The sequence below is a fragment of the Mytilus californianus genome, unplaced genomic scaffold, assembly GCF_021869535.1.
Source record: "Mytilus californianus isolate M0D057914Y unplaced genomic scaffold, xbMytCali1.0.p SCAF_2, whole genome shotgun sequence".
NCBI classification, from domain to species: Eukaryota; Metazoa; Mollusca; class Bivalvia; order Mytilida; family Mytilidae; genus Mytilus; species Mytilus californianus.
In genome coordinates, this window is record NW_026262668.1 from 119039513 (window position 1) to 119065345 (window position 25833).

Below are 25833 nucleotides of genomic sequence, written 5' to 3' on the forward strand. Positions count from 1 at the left end.
AAGAATTATAATTAATATCTGTCAAATGAAATTTACCGATGTTAAAATTTCACAAATCGATCAAGAAAACAAATCAAGGTAACAAACAAAAACCGAGGGAATCGAATGTACTCCAAAATGAGCGACATCGGATGTGTCGACAGGGTAACAGTTCAAAAACATATCCTCAACCCATTGTCATTGTATTTGAGATATTAAAGAAAGTGTGTTTATAAACGAACGTGTTTCGTATATTTATACTATTAAGTTTACTTAATGATACAAAATATCTTGCATATTTTTAGGTGAAACATACTTTAGGTTGTTAAATTTGTCACGTCTGTGCTTAGTACCAATTGCAATTGAAACTAGTGGTTACGAGAATGTAAATGTAAAAGTTAGAGGATGTTTAACTGATGAATTTGAAGACGAAAAATATGTTTTGTCTAATTTTGCTGTATATGCAGATATCATTATTGTTTAAATCCTGCTAGTATTGTTGATAAGATTTTTGTTATATATGCCCGATATTGAAAAGTCTTTCACAAATGAAAGCATAACGTTTTAAACAGTGAAAAATCTGCAATGACATTTTGTTGAATGGAAAGTGTATTTTATACTCGTGATGGTTGACTTGCATTTGTATATAAAGTGTTTTATATTCTCTCATAACTCTTATAGAGTGGCTCTTGTAATATCTTTTGTGTTTATTAAATGTAATGTTTTATCTGTAACAAATGGTAAAGTATTTGAAAATTTTCTTGATTTTTCTTGATATTTTGAAGTGTGCATTACTAACCACAAATCATTAGGGCTCTTTCTTTAATGCCAACTTACTCATTAATATGATAAAAGTTCTTTTTATTTTAGTTTCATAATGTCAGGCAAAGACATATGTTGTGTCTCACTTTTTCGTCTTGAAAAGGAAAAGGAAAAAGACAATGAGTTTTGGCTCCAAAAAAAGTCGCAAGCCAATTAAAACTATGTACTGGTAATACATTTGAATATATGTTTTGGATAAAGTAATATTTCTGGCTCTGAGGTCAAACAATCATTAATATTACGACTTATTAAGTTTCCTAGAAATTTGATTCCAAAAGATAATTTAACAAGTAAAACTGTGAGCTACTGCTCACTGATGATACCCCCGCCGAAATATTTCGGTAAACAGGAAGTTGTTGAGTGATGAATCTGAAAACGCATCACACGGTATGAAAAATGTGACTAAAATTTTCAACTTGGCTATCATGTGTAAAATAATACAAGTGTTTGGTAAACAGGAAGTTGTTGAGTGATGGATCTGATAACGCATCACACGGTGTAACTTACTTATATAAACCCTGAAACCAAATTTCAGAAATCCTTGTCAAGTAGTTGCTGAGAAAAATGCGACGAAAATATTCATGGGACGGACGGATGGACTGACGGACTGACGGATGGACTGACGGAAGGACAGACAGAGGTAAAACAGTATACCCCCCTTTTTTTAAAGCGGGGGTATAATTACATACCTGATATAAAATATTATCTTGCAAAGGAACAATACCACATATTACAACAAATATCCAAAATATCCACAACAACCAGGATGATACCACACCTCGTCTTCTGTTGACTTGATTTAATACAGCCACATATATCTAGTAAATGTACAGAAATAATTATTGGGGATACATGTACAGTTTCTCTCAAACAATCAAAATATATATAGTTTACGTTTTGCATCCCTGCTCTTTATTTTCAGCCTTTCCTGCTTTGTGGAAAATAAGAGTTGAATGGTATCAATGTAAACTACATTTATTGCACGATCGTATGGATAAGATTAAGAATACTTAAAATAAAGGAAAAGAAGTTAGTAAATTACAGAAAAATAAACAAAAAATCTTAAACATAAAAATGAGGTCCATACCCAAAGTTCATGCGGAACACACTTAAGTAGTCTGCCTTAAATATATTAACAACTTGTCTGGGTTTGGCAATGTAGAAAACATGTATGTATGGAGATGCCGGACGGACTAAAATTTGAAACAAGCATTTCTTTAAAATGGCAATAAAAAGAGGCGGAAGATACCAAAGGGACATTCAAATCTCAAAAGTCGACAAAAGACGAAAATGACGAATTGACAAACAACAAACAGTGTACAAAACACTATATAGAAAACTAAATAACAAGAGAAACACGAACTCAACTACAAACAGGGCTATGATATCAGGTGCCTCGGAATGGTAAATATATCATGCTTTACATGTGGTAAATGTCGTTTTGCTCGTGTTAAGAACATATTTGCATCATCGCTTGTTTTTTAATTCACACATGAAATGTCTTATTTATCTATTTCTTTCCTTGCAGTATAAACGCCACAACAGGATCGATATAGAATTAAACAAAGATGCATTTAAGACGTATATATTTTTGTTTTGTATGTTCAAATTTTTATGCTTTGTTTCACGGTACATAATTTTTCATTAAAATGAGGGGTGCTTTAAACCATGACCATGGAGAGGGCTATATCTGTTGAAAAAAATAGAAATAATCAATATGTGTGATAAAAATAAATTACATTCTAAAACACAACCGATCTTTCTACTTACAAAAATCAAACAGATGTTTAACTGCTTTGAGTCAACGAATACATTGTAGAAAGTAAACTTTTATTCAACTTAATTATGGGTAGCTCATATAGCAATTGTAATAACAGCAAAGAATTGAAGGTATGTGGTTAAAAGATTGCCTTGTGTTGGAATATATGTTAGGGTTTTTTACAATGATGAGACATAACAAGAAAATTAGTGTACGGGGAGATAACTCTCACAGGAGAAAGTGTACGGTTACACAGGGTCAACTTTCGAAAGCGTATTCATTGTTCGATATCATGTACCAATTTTTTTTCGATATCTTGCGAAACCAAAAAAAAAATCTCAACATCAAAAAGTGGCGGGAAAAAAATATAATCAGAACAAAATCAAAAGGTCTTTCCACAGGAAAGTAGAAAGACTTAATTTAAAATAAGCCTAAGAGTAGATACAACCTGTACACTCTAAAATATATCTCTCTCAATTTTAGCGAGGGGTTTTGTGAAAAATCGGCAACTCGTTCCTTTAGTATTCCAGATTTTATTGCTTTTTAAATATCCCGCCATCTCGGGTTACATTGGTGTCTCGGGTTGATAAGGTGTGTGCTATTGAAAAGTTCTTATCATATACACTTTATTATATACTTAAATCTGATATAATATATTTGTAAGACGTGTTAAAAGATTCGGTATTCGATAAAGCTTGTGCAAATGTGATCATGATATAAATATCATTACGAATGGCTGACACAAAACGATTGCTATTGATTGTGTTACACATCAAATGTATTTGTACTTTTTAAGTACATGATAAATAACAATAAGAGAACTTTACAATTTTGTATATATACTTTCTAAAATATAGCCGATTTATACTTTCCCCGTCCAGTTTTTTCATAAACAACGTGTGGTTTTCTTCATTGGTAGAAATTTAATGGTGCCACCAAATTTTCTTGCTTTACACTGAATTTGCTATTGCGACGTCACAAAATATTTAGCTTTAAATTTAAGAGAACTCAATTCGAGAAATATAGTATCACACTCGGTGTAGTGGTAGAAAATATCTATACGTATATTTATACTTACAAAACTTGCTGTAAGAAGTGAACAACTAACTATGTGAGAAGTGGGAATACTTTGATCTTCGGCACATTTGTACCCATAATTAGTATTAGCATACAAAATAAAAAGACAAAGAATGGCTAACACCAAACATATACCCTGTAAACAAAAAAAAAAGATATATTATTGACCTTCAGATGAGTAATTTTCACACTTAAACAAAATGCCCATAACATAATTGTTAACTAATTGGAAGTGCATTTTATTTCTGAACTGTAATAATATAGTGATGACATAATATTTTACATGCATAGAAAGTTGAAAAATACTAAATTTCCGACAAAAAGACGAATAAATATATCGTCGTATTACACATGGTCATGTTTTATAAGTCTTTCCACTAAACCGTTGGATGTGTACTGATTGGCATTCTAGTCTGGGCAGACATAATTTATGTTTAGTTGTAATGGGCTTTGAGAGCCCGGAAATTAAGATATGATCCATTTGAACGTATTGATTCTTTGAATAAACTTATTCTTAAATCGTTATCAATTTTTATTATTGTATTAAAGATTGAATGATTGATTGATTGATTGATTGATTGATTGATTGTTTGTTTGATTGATTGACTGATTGATTGATTGATTGGTGTTTTTTTGCCACTTTCAGCACTATTGGCTTTTTCGTGGCTGTCAATTTTCATTGGTGGAGAAAGCCGGAGTGCCCGGAGAGAACCACCGACCTTTGGTAAGAAAACTGACAATCCTAGTCAATTGATAATGGGGTTGAACGCACCTACCACGTGTGGGATTGGAACTCACAATCGCGGTGCTGACAGGCTAGTGATACAGTGGTTTGACTTAAACCCATCTGCCAACGAGGCTCCTTGTATTAAAACAGATCTTTAAATATTGTCTTTGTCGGTACTAACATTGATTTTATTGTTAGATCAATTAAAACTAAACTAAATTTGTATTGCTATACAGTTATGAACGTTTATGGCCCAACATCCTATCGATACTTATATTTTGTCATTGCAAAAGGTCATACATACTTTTTTCAGACTGTTTATGACGTTTTTACACTAAATCTGTTGGATGTGTAATGATTAATATTTTTAGCCAGGGAAAACAAGATTTGTTTATCAGTTGTTATTTGCTTTGAACTAGCTTTAACTGCGATACTTTGTATATTTTGTCTTTTTGTAAGTTGTATTTTGTGCTTCATACCGATCTGATGGGTCTTGGTCATTGTTGAAGGCCGTACAGTGACCTATAGTTCCTTACGTCTACGGTTTTTTTTTGGTCTCTAGTGAATAGTTGACGTATTGGCAATCTTACCATTTGTATTTTGAACTAGCTTTCAGTGACTGTGAGTACCCACAGATCGGTACTTTGTTTCTTTGTAAATTTATCTTCCAGTCGAACTGGTGACTGTCTGTCATATTTGTTTGCCGTTTATTGCTTTCGCACAGAACAGGCGTATTGTGACCTATAGTTGTTCAAATCCATGTCCTTTGGTCTCTGATGACTAGTTGGCTCATTGGCAATCATACATCTGCTAGTTTATATATATATATATATATATAAACAAGTCTAAATTGAAAACAACGTTCAAACCTATGATTGCGTTGGATAAAAACCGCAATTTTTATACGTGTGCATGCAAAACAAATTTCTTGTTAGAGGGGTCTAAATACAGCACAAACAACATTTTCCAAAAGACAAAAAAAGTGAAAAAGTATATTTTAACAAAACGCATTTGACTAACAGGTCGAACAACAAATGTTCTTAAACCCTGCTGACTGCCATTGGCGATTGCCAAATAAACGGATCACCGATGTAATAAATGGATCTTAATTATAAATTTGATACTAAATAGAAAACAATTAACTTGCGGAAAAGATGATATACCGCAAACAAAAGGTGCAAAGGTTTTTGTACACCATATCCGGATTTCGACAATTAATGTCTCTTCAGTGATGTTAGGAATCGAAACGGTATTTTAAAAGCCATACAATTTACCTCAATTTAGGATAGACTCTTGAATTTAGAGGAGTCAAAATAGGATGAACGGATCATATAAACCCGAAGGCAAATATAATACAAGCCCAAACGAAAAAATATAAACAAGTCTAAATTGAAAACAACGTTCAAACCTATGATTGCGTTGGATAAAAACCGCAATTTTTATACGTGTGCATGCAAAACAAATTTCTTGTCAGAGGGGTCTAAATACAGCACAAACAACATTTTCCAAAAGATATAGAAATACATCAAACATCATAAATCTAAAGTTGAGAACTATATGTAGTTTGCTGTGGTGGTATACAGGTGAAATAACAATTTGTTACCTTGATTTCTTTCTAGTATATTTTTAATGAACTAGCCTAGTTAATTGCCAAAATGATCACTTTGACAAATAGCAAAGCCCCTGTTTTAATATATATAATATGTTAAAATCTTACTGTCTTAAAAACATTTATGGTACGAATGGGTATAGATGAGGTAGAACCATTACGTGTTCCTATGATATAAAACATGAACGTTAACAAAAGCCATGCTACTGGACCTAATGCAGGCACTGTTGTCACAAAACACTCGGTAAACTTCGGTTTGACTTCATTGAGTATGTGGTCGTCCTTGAAAATAACAAAAAAAAGTAAATTATTATTATAATATAACGCTGTCCTGCTAAGATATCCCGATGTTTTAATCTACATTGATCATGGAATTAAAAATATGTTCACTATATAGTACAGTACTTTCAGTTTTAGCCATCGTTAATTCGAGGATGGGAGCTATTGGGGAATCTGATCATGTTAATAATCAATTATCTTGTGGAAAATATTGCACTTGAAGAACGTCTTGTAGGGATATAATCAAGTTATCAAAATAAAGAATTCCAGTATCTTTAATTTAAAAGACATAAATTTAAATATCAATTTGATGTAACTTTTCACTTATGTTTCGACCCCTGAGATAAAATGTAAACGTCGAAAGTAGTACATAGGATTGTGAGGATTAAAAGGCATTCAAAAAATTCAAGGATCGATTGATTGATTGTTGATGTTAAGTTCAACTTTCGGCACACTTGGCTATATCATGCTGGTCAGTTTTTTGTTAAATGAGGAAGCCGGAGTATCTGGAGAGAACCATTGACCTTTGGCAGGAATCTGGCAATTCTAGTCAATGAGGGACAGAGTCGAACGTACCTTGCTGAACTCACAACTTCATTGTTGATAGGCTAGTGATCACTCAGGCACTGAGGCATAAAAATTCGAGAGAACATATGGAGCATGTTCCGAGCTCTCTGATGTCCTCAACGGACGAGATTAGGGGTTGCCTCAGTATAGAAATCAATAAAAGGGCATCAAAATAGTGGCTTGTGCCTTTTTTACCTTTGATCTGATTATCTTTTAAAAAACAAGACATGCAACACTGTGAGATTTTTATTATCATCAACACATTTACACATCAATTGTACATCAGTGTTTTATATACGTTAACGCAATGTCTTCAACAAACAGTTCAAGGGCAAAGTGCGTCATATATCGTCAATGGATTCCAAGTCTTGCGTAGAAAGGTCTTTCATAATGTCCTCCTTTTTGTAAAACCACGGCATCTGAATTGAGTAGCGAACAGAGAAAAGTCCACAGTTGTCATTGTCATTCGATTGAATTCAGGGCAAAACGGAGACATATTCGAAGCTATTGACCACCATGCATTACGTTTCAAATGCTGCGGTGATACGCTTCCGAGGTCAAACCTAGGGAATCAATGATTTCGTTTAGACCTTTTTTCTGCAAATTGATTTACAACCATAGAATGACAAACAGTCCGTTCAAATCATCAATATCGGTCGTCGTGGAGTCTTTTTTTTATAATTCTCTTGCTCTGCGAATACAATGATTAACGCGCTAATGATATTCTAGTCCTCAAACTTGAACAAAGACCAATTCGCATTGTCTCCTTGTGTTTTTGGAATACCTAAAAATTCCTCACACCGTACTACTGTCGACGTTGACATTTTATCTCGGGGGTTTAATTTTTAATGGAAACATCAAATTGATGTGATGTTAATTCATCTCTTCTTGCATTCAATTTACATCAATTCCAATCAATAGAATAAAGCAGAAACGCAATAGTAAAAACTGTTACTCACCCAAAATGACGAATTTCCACAAAATTGTAAAAATGTCATGTTTATATGTCACACTGCATTCCAAGTATTGATTTTATTCCACCGTTTATATTAAACCGTATACCTATAGTTTACAATAAACTGCCTATAGTTTACAATAAACTGACTATATTTAACAGTATACTGCCTGTATCTAAATGTGTTTTCCATTCAATAAACGTCTTTTTTTTAAATTAAACATACTGATTTCCTATTTTGATTAATTTGGTATTGTCGGTTTTTTTTCGACTTTTATTTGATTGTCCTTTTGGTGTATTTTGTCTGTTTTTATATGACTGCAAGATAATCTTTAATATAATTACTTCCTTTAAGATAATCCTCTTTTTTTAATTATTAACAGGATCTGATTTCCCAACAGCCGTAATTTGAACCAGGGTCCTGTAGCCCTACGAACTCACGACAGCTTAAGCTGAACACACTCTCCCACTATTGTACGTATGATTAAAATAAATTAATAATCTATATTGACATAAAGCATAAATACAGTGTGTGGCTAACAAAATACATTTATATAAAACAAACATTTTTACAACAAACAATTCATCATAAGTCCCTAATCCTAAAAGGAAAAAAAAAAGAAACATAAACTTTGAATTTGTTGAAAATATTGTTTAATTAAGAATATATTGGAGAGTTTTTTATGAGTGAAACTTGTGAAGTTCGTTTTTTAAAGAGCCCGGTTCTAACAAGCAATTATTTTCTGAAATCCTTATAACGTGTATTACAAAAGCAAGTACCGAAATACGAACAATCAGGCTACAATATGACGAGCCTGTAAGGACCTGATACAACGGTTAATTGTTTGCTAAATAATGTTTCGTTACGGTTTTGATCTTAGGTTAACTTTGAATTATGCTTTCAGGTGTTTTATTAAAAATTTTACTTTAATAAGGTGAAATATCCATTTGCTTCACAAAACGTATTATGTATATGTTTTTCAATCTTCACCTTATCATCTAAAAATATTTTTGTCTAAAAATAACAATAGATGTGATACACAGTAAAAACATCCAAACAATAGTGTAAAGCAGACACACAATTACTCACCCAAAATGACGAATTTCCACAAAATTCTAAAAATGTCATGATTATATCTAAAATTGCATTCCAGGTACTGCTTTTATTGAAACATTTAGCATTAAATTGCTATAAATGCGAGTGTAAAGCTCTAAAGTCAGTGTCCTGGTGTTTAAATGATTCTATCAAACATGATTATGAACGTCCACAAATACAAGTAATGCATGGACGAAGGTCACTGTTTACAACTGAGATACTCGCATGTTATACAAATATGAATAGTACGGCCTAATTTGGTTGACTTTGTAATGCCTGGATAAGTTGTAATTTACCTGGAGAGAAATTATACATGTATACTGTCCATGTTGGGGAATAATTAGCTGGGTAATAGGTCATCCACTGGACAGGGTATTATTAAATATTCACTGAAATAGGTTTTGTTCATTCATTGAATTTCAAATATTCACATGTACACTTCTAGAACAAGATTTCTATCAATCTTTTTGTCCTGATATTGATGACATGTCTATAAATAAGTAACGTCCTGAACATGCATCAAATATTTGCCACTGGATTTTAAGCAAATAACAATCAAACAATATAAGTAAGTAAGTATGAAAGCGTATATAAGCACAAACTGTGCTTTTTTGATGTTTTATTCATTTCAACTTTTAACATTGTTTTATACTGTTGAAAACAGAAGAATCTGTCATAATTCTGAAATATAAGTTATACAAGGAGAAAACTTTCAAATCTTATTAATCTTTGCATTTAATGCAAAATAAAAAGGCTGGAGTCTTCGCTGCATAATCATGCTATACTAATGAGTATAGGAGAATACTACAAAGAAAGTTGTGTATACCGAAGTTTTTAAACCTGTTGATATAGCCAAATTTATTCAGACTAATTTACAAGGATGAATGTTCAATCGTTGATAAAGAAACCGCTCGATATACGATCTTAATTATTATAGATCCTTATAGTATAGCACTATCCAACCCAAATGAAGGAGATGGAAATATAGTATATGAACCTTCTCGAATATTCTTTCTACAGAGTTTCGTTTAAAAATAATATGTTATTGCTTTAAACATTTCCGTATTCGTTTTTGCTGTCTAAGTCAAATTGTGTGAAAATCTAAAAGTGTGAGTGAAAACACATAATATTTGAGCGCTGGACGAACGATTATTTGTCCTGTTAACCCTTTTTCATGCTTGATATCGACTGAGAGAGGAAAAAAAAAAGAATATGATGACCTCTTTTTTTATATCATTAAATCTTTACAGCATATTTCTGAGCAGATGTTTTCGACAAAACGTAACATAAAGTGTAAATGTATACTTCCGCCTCGTTTACGTACATTCTATACATGTATTGACTTAGCTCAACATGTTTTGATTGAAGGCATCTCTAGAATAAATCCTTAGTATACTATTATCGATATTCAGATGCTATTCAGCAAGTTCTAAATGCATACAAATTTTAATTGAGTTTTTGGTATACGTTAATTATAAACCATTCAGGTAAATTATTGTATAAAGTAAAATAACAAAAATACCGAACTTAAAAGAAAATTCAAAACGGAAAGTCCCTTATGAAATGGCAAAATCAAAAGCTCAAACACATCAAACGCATGGAAACAACTGTCATATTCCTGGCTTGGTACATTTTCCAAATTCCACTTGTATCATATTCCAAAAACATAATTTTCTTTCCTAACAGCTCTTGGCATCAACAGTCTGCTGAAAATGCTTGCATATTTTTCCATTGATGTAACTAAGAAATACTGATACAGAAATTAAATGCTACTGTACTGATGCCAGGTCAAGTCAAACTATGCTTATATCTTCGTCATTTGAACCATGGTGGATAGTTGTCTCATTTGCAATCATACCACATCTCTTTATTTTTATATTACATACTGAATCTAGTGATAAAATTCCAATAGATCTAATGTTTGCTCTAATCGCAACATGTTTAAAAGAAACATCAACCACAGATTTCACAGGCTCATAAATATCCAACCAACGTTTCCTTTTGGTCCTGAACTACTTAGACCTCAAAAATTCATTACGTGATACACATATACGTACTCATATAAGACAGTATGTAGGTTTAGCTAAAAATAAATGCGTTAAAGATGAGTTGCGGAAACCAAATATATTATTGAGTAACGTACCAACGAACAGACGGCATGACGAATGGATACTATATATACTCCACTGTTGCTAACAATGGTAAAATCTTAATATAGATAGGTCCATCTCTACTGGTATAGTCTGGTAGCCAATTACTTCGACAGCCGCTTAGTCCGACAGCCTACTTGTTCCGACAACCCGCTTGTTCAATAATACATTGTATATAGAATGTTTTATTATGAAAGCAATTTGGCGCATTTTGACTTTTATTATTTGACATTTTTTAGTTCATCGGATTCCTCTTGGTTTTACTGTATTCAGTTCAAAGGATATTGATTACCTTCGATTTTTTTTTTTACTTCAAAGGATTTCGTTTCACTTATCATTGAGATTCGATTGTCCTTATAGTTTTTTTTTAAGGGGTGGATGTGAGATAACTAAACACAAGACTAAACTTTGGTTGGAAGGGTATATTTGGTTTAATTGATTGTTGGTTGCTTAACGTTCTTTGGCAAATATTCCATGCATGTTATTTGGAATGTGGACATTAAATCCAATGAAGGCGACACTTGTTCAACCAGAAATAACCAGTTTAACAGTGAGTGGCTAACACTATCGAATAAAACAACGCGAACTTTGCATTTTAGCGCAAAATGTTTGCGAAATAACAAAATGTTTACGAAATAACTCAATGTTTGCGAAATTACATAGATAAAAATAACATTCAAATGGCACTAATACGCTTTCATACGTAACTAAGTAAAAAATATTTAGAATCTGCACTTTCGTCTCACGTACTTTTGTATAATACAAAACTAAATATACATTATACATCAAACATATTGTGCGGTAAAATATAACAGCCACTTAAAATTGATTTAGGATAGGCGATAAAATTTGCATAAGATACACCAGAGACGTATATATCTCTATATACATTCATACGGGTTGTGTTCTTCTCATATATTTTATGATGGTATGATACTAAACCCTTAACGGGAGAGATTGTGCTTGATTTTCATATGATGAAGATATAATCTTTCAATCAGTTTAATTGAGGTCTGGAGCTGGCATGTCAGTAACTGCTAGTATAGTCCTTTGTTATTTTATGTATCATTATCATTTTGCTTAGTTTCTTCTGTTACCTATTCTGACATCGGACTCGGACTTCTTTTAAATTGAGTTTTACTGTGCGTATTGCTGTGTGTTTGTTTATTCTGCATTGGCTAGATGTATAGGGGGAGGGTTGAGATCTCAAAAAACATGTTTAACCCCGCCGCATGTTTGCGCCTGTCCGAAGTCAGGAGCCTCTGGCCTTTGTTAGTCTTGTATGTTTTTTTAATTTTAGTTCTATTATATGTTTCGGAGTTTAGTGTGACGTCCATTTTCACTGAACTCGTACAAATTTTTGTTTAGGGGCCAGCTGAAGTCCGCCTCCGGGTGCGGGATTTTCTCGCTGTGTTGAAGACCCATTGGTGGCCTTGGGCTGTTTTCTGCTCTTTGGTCGGGTTGTTGTATCTTCGACACATTCCCCATTTCCATTCTCAATTTTACTCTAAAAATGTCAAAGTAATAAAGCTGTTAATTCTTTTTACAATCTACAACAACCTGTTACATTAAAAAAAAATACAAATTTTTGACAATTTTCAAAATTCAAAATATTTGGTTAAAAATTGAAAACTTCTTTAAATGGCAAATTTTAAACACCCACCTTACACTGGGTAATAACATCGGTTTCAAACCTATTCTCCTATTACCGCTGCATTGAGTGTATATTTACCACTACCAGAAAAAAAACATGCACGACGCTGAACAGTCTATACACGAGACTTTTTTCGTACCCCAATATAGATGCACAATAATCGATAACTACTAGACTTACTAAAGAATCGTACATTTTCACAAATTCGCCGTATGTGACGCCTCCTTTAAATTTGCATTTAGTTATCACTAGACCGAGCGCCCAATTTGATGCAAGGCCTATTTTATGGCCGTCCTATTTTATGGCCGGGCAACAGCTTTTGATGTCACATCAAAATTTCAAAATTCGATTAGTACCAAACCCAAATACGTATATTTTGCTTTTATCAATAAAGTAAGCTCGAAATCGCCACATTTAAACTCACAAGACGGAAGTTCTATATATCGAAGGTGACCTGAAAGGAATAATATTACTCTCATCACCATTGATTACCATGGTGTTCTTAGAACACTCATTCCCATGTGCATCTAAAGGGACTTGAAACTTAGATCCACTTTCAGCCAACAAAATAATATCGTAAATGTATAATAAAGGACAAACCTTTTCGCTTTCAATATCAATACCTAAAGCATTTCCTGAGATATATTTCCAAATCGTTGATTTACTAGTATATATATATAATATATCAGATTGAATAAGTTGGTGATCATGGACAGTCATGTTAAAACCACAATTGACAGTAAACAGTCAGTTTTGAGTCGATTCACTCTCACAGAACATATAATACGATTATAGATAGATCTAATTACGGGGGTACAGAACACATTCTATCTGTTACGCGTAATATAACAATGTTAGTACCACATGTAGTACCACAGGTTAGATCTATCTATAGTGCCATACACTCTTCTATTATATCTGTAAGAGATGCAATATGGTTAACAGTGCTCCAACTTATCCTTACAGAAACAATTCTTTTCACCCACTAGCAGATTATTATCATCTACCCATTCTGAAAGTCGGCCATTAAGAGTTGTGCAATACAACTTGCATGATGCTGAAGCAAGAACTATTCCTCTGTAAGAAAGAGGATCCCTGACATCTAACATAACATGTTGGACTTATGTATAGAGTATGTGACAATGTAATTGTTTACTTCTGGTACTATATTAAAAAAGTAATGAGATAATTTCTGTGATGTTATACTTCAGCTGGAATATTATTAAAACCCTTTTCTTAAATGTTAATTGCGTAAATTGTCTCCTCTAGGCTCATGACTAAGCAAAACATCGTTTATAGAATGTTTATTAGCCGGAGGAATGTCAGTCTGGTCAATTAGATTATCATCAACTTGATAATTTAGAAGTTTTGTTTAAACGTCCTTCCATTGATTCAATACGTCTTCTACCACACAAGAGATATTACAATCCGTGTTAACAACCTACTAAGAGATGCATTCCTCCTCTGACTTGCGTAATCCCTATTTTCCTATTATTCAAAAACGAATTTTTATCAGTGCTAGCTAGTTTCTGCCAAGAGATCATCTTGCTTTCTATACCCATACCTTCGTTTTACATTCCTTTCTGCACTTCTCCCTCCCAGAAAATGGAAACTTCTACTAACCATATATCACATGTTATAACATCAATATACAGCAATGTACATAATTAAGAATCGGTTGACTCGGCTAGAAACTTAAAACGCTAGGTGTAACAATTCATAAAACCATAAATTAGAACACAAACATAGAAAACAGGAGAACCAGATGTACAGAGGTGGTGATGTAAAGACTTATAGATATAAGAAGATGTGGTATGAATGCCAATGAGACAACTCTCCATCCAAGTCACAATTTGTAAAAGTAAACCATAACCTCGTAGCGATACATACGCTAGAGCTGCATACTATATCATCAGTAGCTAGAAGACACGCTACACAATACTTGCCTCATATGTTAAAACAATTAACATTCAGGCATTCCTTCTCCCCAAACAATATAATATACAGATATAGTGAACAGCCTTTCCACAACCTTTGTTTGGTAGTACCTCATATTTTAAGAAGGGGGTACTGAGCTACAGTAATATATATAATTCGTCTCTAATCTAGCCAAACAATGCGAATTTGCATTAGCAAATTGTTGTTCTTCCCTCAGCTTGGCAACTCCGCCTGCACTGTCCAGCGCCCTGGACCACTCGACTAACTAGCTTTCGTTAGTCGAGCAATGCCTTTCTCCGTCGGCTTTATCGAGGGTTGTAACACAGTATATGATGTATAATGGAAAGTAGATGGTGCACTTCAGATGAGTAATGTTTTGTCTGTCGTAAATGATGATAATGTTACTTACCATTCGATGGAGAATATCTGTCGTAAAGTTGTCACATGTTTTGACTTATACAATAGAATTAAAATTTGATTTGGCGACATGGTAAGTAACATAATCATCATTTACGACAGACAAAACATAGCAGATCTGAAAAGTATACCATCTACTTGCCACTATACATCATGTGCACTAGTGTGAAGCTATCCGGCGATAGCAGCCGGCGTTAATATTCATGAGGCCAGCCTTCATTAATACTCACGAGTCTGCAATGATATTCATGAGAGGACTTACTTTCGATGATGTGTTGTAAGAAATTGTCGATTTTAATGATAAAACAACTGTAAATATCAATCATGATTTAACTATTTTAAAGCAAAAAAAATCTTAAATCAATAGATGTCTTCTGCCAGGTCCGCGTCTTTTAACATGTAAAATTGAAGATTAATGTCTCTGGGGCCCGGGCCCCCCTTTTGTGGGAAAAATTTGGTTGATTATATAGGAAATCACTGAAGCGTGACTGGAGCGGACCCCCCTTAGGTCAGTCAGCGGGCTCCCCCTTACAAAAAGTTCTGGATCCGCCACTGAGTAGACATTGGATGCAAACGAATTGCCGCGTGAATGTGGTTTTAATATTACTATCTTAGATGTTGATTGCGGAAAGGTGACCAAGAAATATAATGGCAATAGTTGTCTTTGAAAAACTTAGTCGGAGAAGGGTTATCATCTTTCTACAAAAACTTGGCAATTTGTTTGGGTCGTACTACTCTACTCACTAGAAACCAGTTTCAACCAGGCACAGGCGCTTGGGAAATTGACCCCACCCTTTTCCTTATTTTTTTTTTGCCCCAGTCACGCTTTAATTTATTTTTTTTTTTTGAAAAAATAAGCAATTTAAGCTATTGCAGAATATTTTTGTTAAATAATACACATAGCAAAACATTATAAATAGTCAAATCACCATCTAACGTCGGCAACTCTTCAACTACAGTACTGGTGCTGTTATTCCTTAATTTGCATAATCAATATAAAAATGCGTCAAAAAAGATTCTCCCTATAAGTGAATTATCTTCTTTTTTTTATTAATGAGGACGGTCAACTTGTCATTTAAATCTAGAAGAAAATATTGTCTCGGAGAAAAAATTTCATATACCTTAATCTCGGATTTATAACTAACGTATTATACCTGTTACCTGTCACCTGTTACCCGTCTTTGAAGCGCCGTTTGACTATTTATTCCTTATTTTCTGATATCAAAAAGTATTTCTTGATATCAGGAATTCAATTTTTTTATATAAAAAATTGCCTTTTTTGATATCAAGAATTCGATTTCTTGATATCAGAAAATAATCTCTATTTCTTGATATCAGAAATTCGATTTTTTTATATAAAAAAATCACATTTTTTTTATATCAAAAAATCACATTTTTTGATATCAAGAAATCCATTTTCTGATATCAAAAAATAGATTTTTCTGATATCAAATATTACTGATGATATTTTGATATCAAGAAATACATTTTCTGATATCAAAAATTCCAACTCCTGATATCAAAAAATGATTTTTTGATATCAGAAAATAAGAAAAATATCAAGGATTGCTCCCTGTGTGTCAATAAAAGCATCAACGTTCACCAATGAGTCCTTATATTAAGTCTGGTGTTTCGGTCGTGTAATATATACGAAAGCATATATCAGAGTTCGGCTTCATCAGTCTTAATATAAGAAGTTTTGTGTTTTTTTTTGTTTTTCACATATTTATTATTTTCAGGTTTATAGTCAACAATTGTAAGTTCTCGCTTCTTTTATAAGCAATTATTGGTTTCCTCTGAAACAGATTTGTGCAGTCAGGTTTTTGCAAATATCAAGCCCCAGTGTTTTGTTCATCTTGTTTTTATATTTTTTTCCCGTTGTTTATGTTGAGGATTTAGTAAGTAAGTTAGTTCCGTTAAGTTTAAAAATAAGGAGATGTAGTATGATAGCCCATGAGACAGCTAGCCGCCAAAGTTAAAATGAAGTTTATGTAAGCAATTATAAGCAACCGTACGGCCTTCAACAATGAGAAAACCCGATACCATATAGTCGCATATAAAAGGCCCCAATATGAAAAAGAAATAAACAACTCAATTTAGAAAGCTAAAGGCCTATATGATTTATAACAAAACAATTTACGTAAAACAAATATGGCAGACATCATTCGTAAATATAAATCAACATGCAGACTTCTTATACGTTCAGGTATTTCACATCCAATATTTTATGGAAATATTCTTTACAAAGCACAAAAATGTCGGCATTCACCTCAAACTCTAACCAAACCTTTAAACAGACTTATTCGGAAAGGATATACCGGTAGTTCCGATACTGTTGTCCATTATTCGTTAATGATTGCATATTTTGGTATTAATATTGATTCACTCATAGGGTCTTTCAAAATTTGCATCGGAAATAAACACATTTATTCTAAAACCAGTTGTTGGCATGATACGGTTTATGTTCTCATATATTTTATGATGGTATGATACTAAACTCCTAACGGGAGGGATTGTACTTGATTTTCTTATGATGAAGACATAATCTTTCAATCAGTTTAATTGAGGTATGGAGCTGACATGTCAGTAACTGCTAGTAGTCCTTTGTTCATTTATGTATCATTGTCATTTTGCTTAGTTTATTTTGTTACCTATTCTGGCATCGGACTCGGACTTCTTTTAAACTAAGTTTTACTGTGCGTATTGCTGTTTTACTTTATTCTACATTGGCTAGAGGTATAGGGGGAGGGTTGAGATCTCACAAAACATGTCTAACCTCCGCCGCATTTTTCCGCCTGTCCCAAGTCAGGAGCCTCTGGCCTTTGTTAGTCTTGTATGTTTTTTAATGTTAGTTCATTGATATGTTTTGGAGTTTGGTGTGACGTCCATTTTCACTGAACTAGTACACAATTGTATTTAGGGTCCAGCTGAGGGCCACCTCCGGGTGCGGGATTGTCTCGCTGCGTTGCAGACCCATTGGTGGCCTTCGGCTGTTGTCTGCTATTTGATCGGGTTGTTTTCTCTTTGACATATTCCCCCCATTTCCATTCTCAATTCTATGAACCAAGTCAATGCACTAAACTGCAGGCTCCGGACTTGGAACAGACACATAAAGAATGTGGCGGGATTAAACATGTTTTAGCGCTCAACTCTCCCCCTAACCTCGGACACTGGTGTTACATTACAACATAGTGTAAGAACAAACGTGGCAGGGTAACAACAACAAAAAGACACAAATTACAGATGAAATAGTGACAACTAGTTCAAAGCCAACAACAACATAAAAAAATGCATGTCTTGTATTTTCAAAAGATTTGTCTATTTCGTCTTTTTACGAGACTGCTAGGATTTCTTATGAACCGCGTCTTCCATAAACCTTTTAAATACATATGAGCTTTTTCTTTGAAGTAATGAAACGTTTCAGTAGGTTGGATGTACGTTTTCATCTCTAAAATACCTTCATTTTGGAAAAGTTTGTCTTTATATTGAAAGGATTGTCAAGAAATTTGCACTTCATTTTGAGAAAAGTGGTAAGTACAATTTAGTAGGGTATATATGCATTGTATTAGATATATAAGGCGAGAAGATCGTGTATATCGCCAGTTGAACCTGAATATATTATCGAGCCATCGTATCTAAATCTTGAAAACATTTTCCAGTATGTAGTAAATTCTTAGGTCGACATATCCCGCCAATTCGGATTGTACGACACAAGAGTAAAAATGGTTTATTTAGGAATAATTTTAAAAAATCTTCCATATATTGTCTTTTAGTGCATGGGTCTTGAATTTCGTAATACGTTTGATCAAACTAAAGATTAGTGTAAAGATTTTTTTTGCTTCAAATATTGTTATTAAATAGCAGTTTTCCGGAGACTTTGAAGTTTTATTCATGTTTATAAAACTTGAAGTGTATAAGCATTTTGTTTTTGTAACAAGGGACACAATGTCATCAATATAATGACCAATAACGTGTATAGTGGTACTCCACACTATAAAACAATTGGTCTACTGACCGGGAACATTATTTCACTATTTCCTGAGGTTTGGCCTCATTGGTGAGCCTGAATGTTTTAAATGACACACAGGGAGCCATCATTCATTTATTTCTTATTTTCTGATATCAAAAAATCATTTTTTGATATCAGGTATTCGAATTCTTGATATCAAAAAATCAAAATTTTTTATATCAGGAATTCGAATTTTTGATATCAGAAAATATTCTTTATTTCTTGATATCAAGAAATCGACTCGTTTTCTGATATAAAAAAATATAATTTTTGATATCAGAAAATCATTTTTTGATATAAGAAAATAGGTAATAAATAGTAAAACGGCGCCTCATACCCGTATGGTAGGTTCACCCTTTCTAAGGGCACTCCCAATGGGATTACTTTAGGTTAAATAATATGTACATTATACCAGAGACATCCCGATATGATACTCTAATATACAGTTACATTTAAGCTTTTACACATATCAATACCTGTACAGTTACACCATAAACCAAGAAACTCCTACAACACATTAATAATAAGGTATAATTATGTAACAAAAAATCAGAAACCAATACCTGTGCTAAACCCCTCCTAACTCCTTCGTCCTGAACATGCATGAAATATTTGCCACTTGACATATAAAAGCAACTAACAATCAATCGTATGAAGATGTTTTATTTCCATTAAATGGGCTCACAAAGAGCATACAAAAAAAAAAGGCAATTGGCTGTGTAATTTATTGTATGTGTATTATGTGTGTTATAAATGTCGTGTATGTCGGTTACATTAGAGATTTAGAGCTTATGTTATGTCCTTGTTAGTATACTATGCCGACTCTAAATAAAGCTTATTTATTATTATTTATTTATTATGTCAAGTGCACATACAAAGAAAAGAAAAAGTTTAAACATGAATGAAGTACACACACATGAAGCATGTGAAGTCTCACCGAAAATCAATACTACAGTACGGAATTTACCGATCTTTTTAGCGAATTCTGACAAAGAAAACTTCCGAAAGGTGAAGCAGCCATTGTTGACTTCACATGGGAAAGTTTGCACACGGACCGAAATTTACGGTAAGTTTACGATATGGGAAACGAAACGGGAAGGTTGTAAGCTTGCAGCAAGTACAGTTCCAGTACAGAATTTAATGTAAATAAACAAAGTCAAAGGAACCGCTTCAACATCAGGTTTTAACATTGCGTCATATAGAATATCCTTATAAATAAAGTCAAATTACAATTACTGGTATTTTGCAGTTCACATAAATATATATTCTTAAAATAAAAGTCAATGGCACACATGAAATGTTTTCATGTTTAACAGGTTGGGCTCAAGTCAGGAAAAGTGGGGTATTCCCTGTTTTCAGGGACCATCCCAGTTTTCTGGTGTTATAAAACCCCAGTTTACAGGGACTTCCTTTTTCTATTTCAATTCATGGCATGAAATTTACAAAAGCACATGTTTTAACGAATTATAGTTATCTCGTACCATTGTAAACTCGTACCAATGTCAACTCGTACCACTAAAAAAAAACTCGTACCAATGCAAACTCGTACCAATGCTAACTCGTACCACGGTAAATTCATACCATTGTAAACTCGTACCTACTTATTTAAATGTATTCAAATGGTGTTTAATGATGAATATATAGTTTAATTTCACTCAATACCTCTTAAGTCTGTAAAATGTATATAATCTGAAATTACACTGACCAATTTATGCTAATTTTCCTTGTCTAATTGGATAGAGAAAACCGTGGCAGATTGGCTTTGTTGTCTCCCTTGAACAGACCCTTTTTTTTACTTTTACTGACAACTATTTGATTTAATTTTTAATCATTCCAAATAAGTAACATTGAATAGATTTGGGTATTTTTCTATTGTTTCTAAAAGGAATTTTATTTAATGAGAGAATTTATTTCTTGTGTTTTAAAGGTTTAAAATTGGTTATGACCAACAGTTAGAAAGTATGAAATTTATTTTTATACAATATTCAGCTCATTGTTGCACAAAATCATGATTAAGACCGTACTTTAATTCATATAATCAAAAGGTCATTATAATTTTCCCGATTTATATACATGTATAACACCTGTAGCCGAAGATACACCTCGCTCCAGCAACAGAGGAAAATAACTGATATCTGAAAAGGCACCTGAGATCACCCTCAGTTTCAAGTGGAATTCGTGTGGCTTTTAATTCCAAGCTGTTAAATTATATAACAACAATCAAAATTTAATAATATGATTAACAAGTTGACTAGTTAATAATAACCCAATAATCATACAATCAAAGGAATTTAATATATCAATTAGCATGGTAATTAAGGAATTACATTCGTATTTTTGTCTAAGTTTTCATTAAAATCTGGTATAAAATTCAAGTAATTCAACTTTTTTATTAAGATTACAAAAAAAAATCATAAAACATTCGTATTTTTGAATATATTTTTAATGGTACGAGTTTGCAGTGGTACGAGTTCTGAATGGTACGACTTCCCAGTGGTACGAGTTTACGTTGGTACAAGTTAACTTTTTTGGTACGAGTTTACATGGTACGAGTTTACAATGGTACGAGTTAACTTGCTTCCGTTTTAACTGTATCAGTATAGTCCAAATAATTATGACGTCTTGCAAGGCTATTTTAATTTTTTTTCTGCGTCCCAGAAAAAAAATTAAAATAGCCTTGCAAGACGTCATAATTATTTGGACTAGTATCAGTAGTATTTGTAAATACTTTTTAAAAGTATCTCAGGAACAACAAAACATGAATAAGTGAAGCCTTGTTTTTTCTAGAACTCAAAAACATACAAATCTTTTGTTTAGGAATCAGTTGATCAAGCTGCATGCTCCAGGTGTAACTGATCATAACTGAATTATGTTCACTTCTATTGAAATTTTCTATTCATTGAATTTAAATGCCTAAGTGATTAACTTATCTTTTTGTCTTCTCATAATTGATGATCAAGGTATGAATTGGTGAACAAAGGAATTGTTTTGTTGTGAGTTGAACATCAAATAAGACTTGAAATTAGCTTGATTTTTGAACTTATAAAAACACTTGCTATCAAATAACATTGTTATCACATGTAGAAGGTGCGCTTTTGTAGATTTCATACCATAAATTGACAAGGAAAAAAGAAGTCCCTGTTTACTGGGGTTTTTTAACACCAGAAAACTGGGGTGTTCCCTGAAAACAAGGAATACCCCAGTTTTCCTGACTTGAGCCCAACCTGTTGCACACATTGAATCAACAACATAAACAAACTGATTATACTACATTGCATCATTACTTTTAATCACAATTTAAAAAGTTGGCACTCCAAATTCATTTTCAATCATTTTTGTACAAATGTATTCTTGTAAATACAAAAATGAATATATACATTCGACTAGTAAAGGCCAAGCTGCTCAAAACAGTAAATAATCTTCAGATAATTGAAGGACTACTGAAAGCCTAAAGAAGAAGATGATACCTGGAATCCAAGACAAACTTGCCCCTGTGCTATATCACCTCAGGCCAACCCGATCCCCTAACTTTCATCCAACTCGTCCCACATTTTATTTTCTCCAACTCATATTTAGTATAATTTACCAACTCTCCACAAGTTAAATCCTGCTGAATAAAGTCCTGCCATCTTTGCCATAATCATGAAAATGAAAAGGAGTTAACTTCCACTGAATTAAGGCCTGCTTACTCTGCCCACTTAATAAAAAGATAGAATGCAATGCCTGCCAACTTTTAGTGTAACATTTATAATTACATGAATATAATCAGTGATCGGGAAGGACTTGCGCCTTGCGCCAATTGCGCTTATCGACCAAAAATGGCGCATAGAGTGACAAATGTAAGCGCCCGCTTGGCGCATGATATTTTTCACTTAGTTTTGAAACGTTGAGATATCGTCAAATGGATTTCCGATCTTATTTCGTGCCGCCATGTGTGAATACACAACTCCAATGATAGGAGCACCTATATATTTTTGGGACGTCTCGGGTGTTTTCCTATGGTAATAATAGCAACATGTGGTATGACTGATTTCCCAAAAAACGTAATTAACCATCATTCATGATATAATTTTTTATAAACAACTTTAAATTTGTGAAAATTGGCTAGTACAGGCGAGAATTCTTCTCTAATTATAATCTTTTAAGTAAGCTTGCTATTATTTCGATTGAAAAATCCAAAAGCCTTTTTATGAATAGCATAGTATTTGTCTCCATAAAAGGGGCTTAACTGTCCTTGTCAATTTTTTTGGTCTTTGGCTCGTTTTGACATTTTGTAAACATGCCTTCAGCGAATTGTTGTTGTGTCTTATCAATTAACGTTGCTCTCTACTGTTATTCTTGTCATCGTGATGCAGTAATAATAATACAAGTGCAGAGGAAATGCCAGAAACGTCCTCTAATACGGAACGTCTGGAATAAGTATGGTATCGACGAAGACCCAAATTTAATGTAAAAAAAACATGAACATGAACAAGGGAACAGTACCAGTTTTAACATTGTAAATAAAGGTTATCGTAAATATTGCCCTGTTTGGAAGAAGTTATTGTATATTCATTGAAATTGAAATAACAAAATCACAGGAACAATTTCCATGATATTAATTAGAATCATACTTGTAAGTACAGTGAAATATACACTTTTTTAATTTTTTTTTTATTGTAAACAAATGGCCCACTCATTTGACAACATGGCCCATTAATTCTAAAAATGGCCCATTGAATTTATTTTTGGGGGGCCCTGGGCCCATAGAGAAAAAATCCTTCCAGATCACTGTATAATTGTGGTATTCATATAAGTATTTTTTTCACCTTTGATAAAAAAAGAACTTGATCATTGTTGATGAAGAAATGCACAGCATGCTTCCTTATGTGCACGATAATGGGAATGAAACCAGTACAGGCATAGTAGTTGTAATTAGGTGATACATGTATATTGATTTTAGATTAGATTTTTTATGCATTTAGAACTCATTGAACTGCAGTAGAATATTGAAAAACATCACCTTTAATTCTTCAAGAGATACGGTCAACTAAAAAGTTGTGAACTATTGTCTTGTATGAAAAATTCTGCGAAAAATATGCATCTTTTCACTTTAAATAACGTTACATGTATGTTGAAAATCCATCCACAGCCAAAGAAATTGGATTTAAATATCTTTTATTGCTTATTTATTTCTCCTGGAAAAACCATATAAGAAGAATATTGGAAATGAGACTCAAAATTTGGATCCTCAAGGGTAACCATTACAAAATGTAGTAGATGTAGCAAAATCAAGCAAATGAGCCTTCTATCTGACATTGCATCATAAAAAGAAGGATGGTTACATTTTAGTTCAATTTTTTATACGACCGCAAAAATTAAAAATTTTTTAGTCGTATATTGGTATCACGTTGTCGTCATCGTTAGCGTCGTCCGAAGACAGATGGTTTCCGGATAATAACTTAAGTATAAGTAAATAGAAATCAATAAAATTTAAACACAAGTTAAATAACCACTAAAGGAATGTTGGGATTGATTTTGGGGGTTATGGTCCCAACTGTTTAGGAATTAGGGGCCAAAAAAGGGGCCCAAATAAGCATTTATGTAGTATCCAGACAATAACTTGTGTTAAAGTGTATGAATCTCTCTGAAATTATACCACAAGTTTCCATACAACAAAGGGATGGTTAGGATTGACTATGGGGGGTTATGGCTCAAACCTTTTAAGAATTAGAGGCAAAAAAGGGGGAAAAACAAGTTTTTTTCTGGTTAAAGGACAATTAAGACAATTTAAAGCTGTCTAAGGGAGGTAATCCAATCCCAATTTAAAACAACAATGTTTGATTACCTCCCTTACACTGCTTGTAAATTATGTATTAAGAAATGATGATTGTCTTGAGGTGATTAGCTGTCAATTTATTTTTAAAAGTTACTATTATTGCGAACCCAATGAAAGTTTTCCACAGTGCCATCTCTATCTTGACCAGGTATTTAAACTTTTGTAAGTTCACCTGTCCTATTGAATAAATACAATAGCTATTTTTCTCTGTGTAGTTTTTTCACTGGGACCTTTAAATTTCTTCTAAGAAAAATCTATCACTCATTGATTAATTTACCTGAGTAATAAAAAAATCTTGTAAATAGAGGAAAATACATGTTTTATACTCAAAACTGCATGTGATGTTATATTTATTCAAGATAGATAATATATTTCCAATCGGTTGAATGTAAACAGTGATGCAAAGTTGAAACATTAATAAAATATAAAAAAGAAGATGTGGTATGATTGCCAATGAGACAACTCTCCACAAGGGACCAAATGACACAGAAATTAACAACTATAGGTCACCGTACGGCCTTCAACAATGAGCAAAGCCCATACCGCACAGTCAGCTATAAAAGGCCCCGAAATGACAATGTAAAACAATTTAAACGAGAAAACTAACAGCCTAATTTATGTACAAAAAATGAACGAAAAACAAATATGTAACACATAAACAGTCAGGGGTACTACTTAAACAAGTGATTTCAGAATCACTTCTTCAAGTGATTTTGGCTGTGAAATATTAAAACTTTTCACAAAAATAGACACAGACTTTTTAAAATCACTGAAACAAGTAATTTGAGAAGTTAAAATGTAATCACTTCAACAAGTGTTTATAACATTTTCTTGATATTTTTCCCACAAGCTTGCCTTTTTTATTGGTAAAAAGACAAGAATTCCATTGAAAAAAACAGCTATGTACATGCAGAAATTGTCTTTTGCTTGATTAGCCTGTCAGTTTTACAGTTTGTTTAAAATATGCAAAAACTGGA

The 25833-nt window shown here is 33.0% G+C and overlaps 1 protein-coding gene across 9 annotated transcripts in view; it reads left to right on the forward strand.

The window, feature by feature from the left end:
• Window positions 1-20046: 20046 nt before the first annotated feature.
• LOC127730854 (zinc transporter ZIP6-like) overlaps window positions 20047-25833 on the forward strand; it is a 95326-nt gene continuing 89539 nt past the window's right edge. For 7 of the 9 annotated variants that reach the window (XR_007995326.1, XM_052239461.1, XM_052239458.1 and 4 more), the window contains exon 1: window positions 20047-20104. Coding sequence is in view for 6 of the 9 variants with exons in the window: in XM_052239461.1 (XP_052095421.1) it covers window positions 20072-20104 (33 nt within the window). In the remaining 3 variants the exon portion in view is untranslated. The other 2 variants (XM_052239465.1, XM_052239464.1) reach the window with 2 other exon arrangements.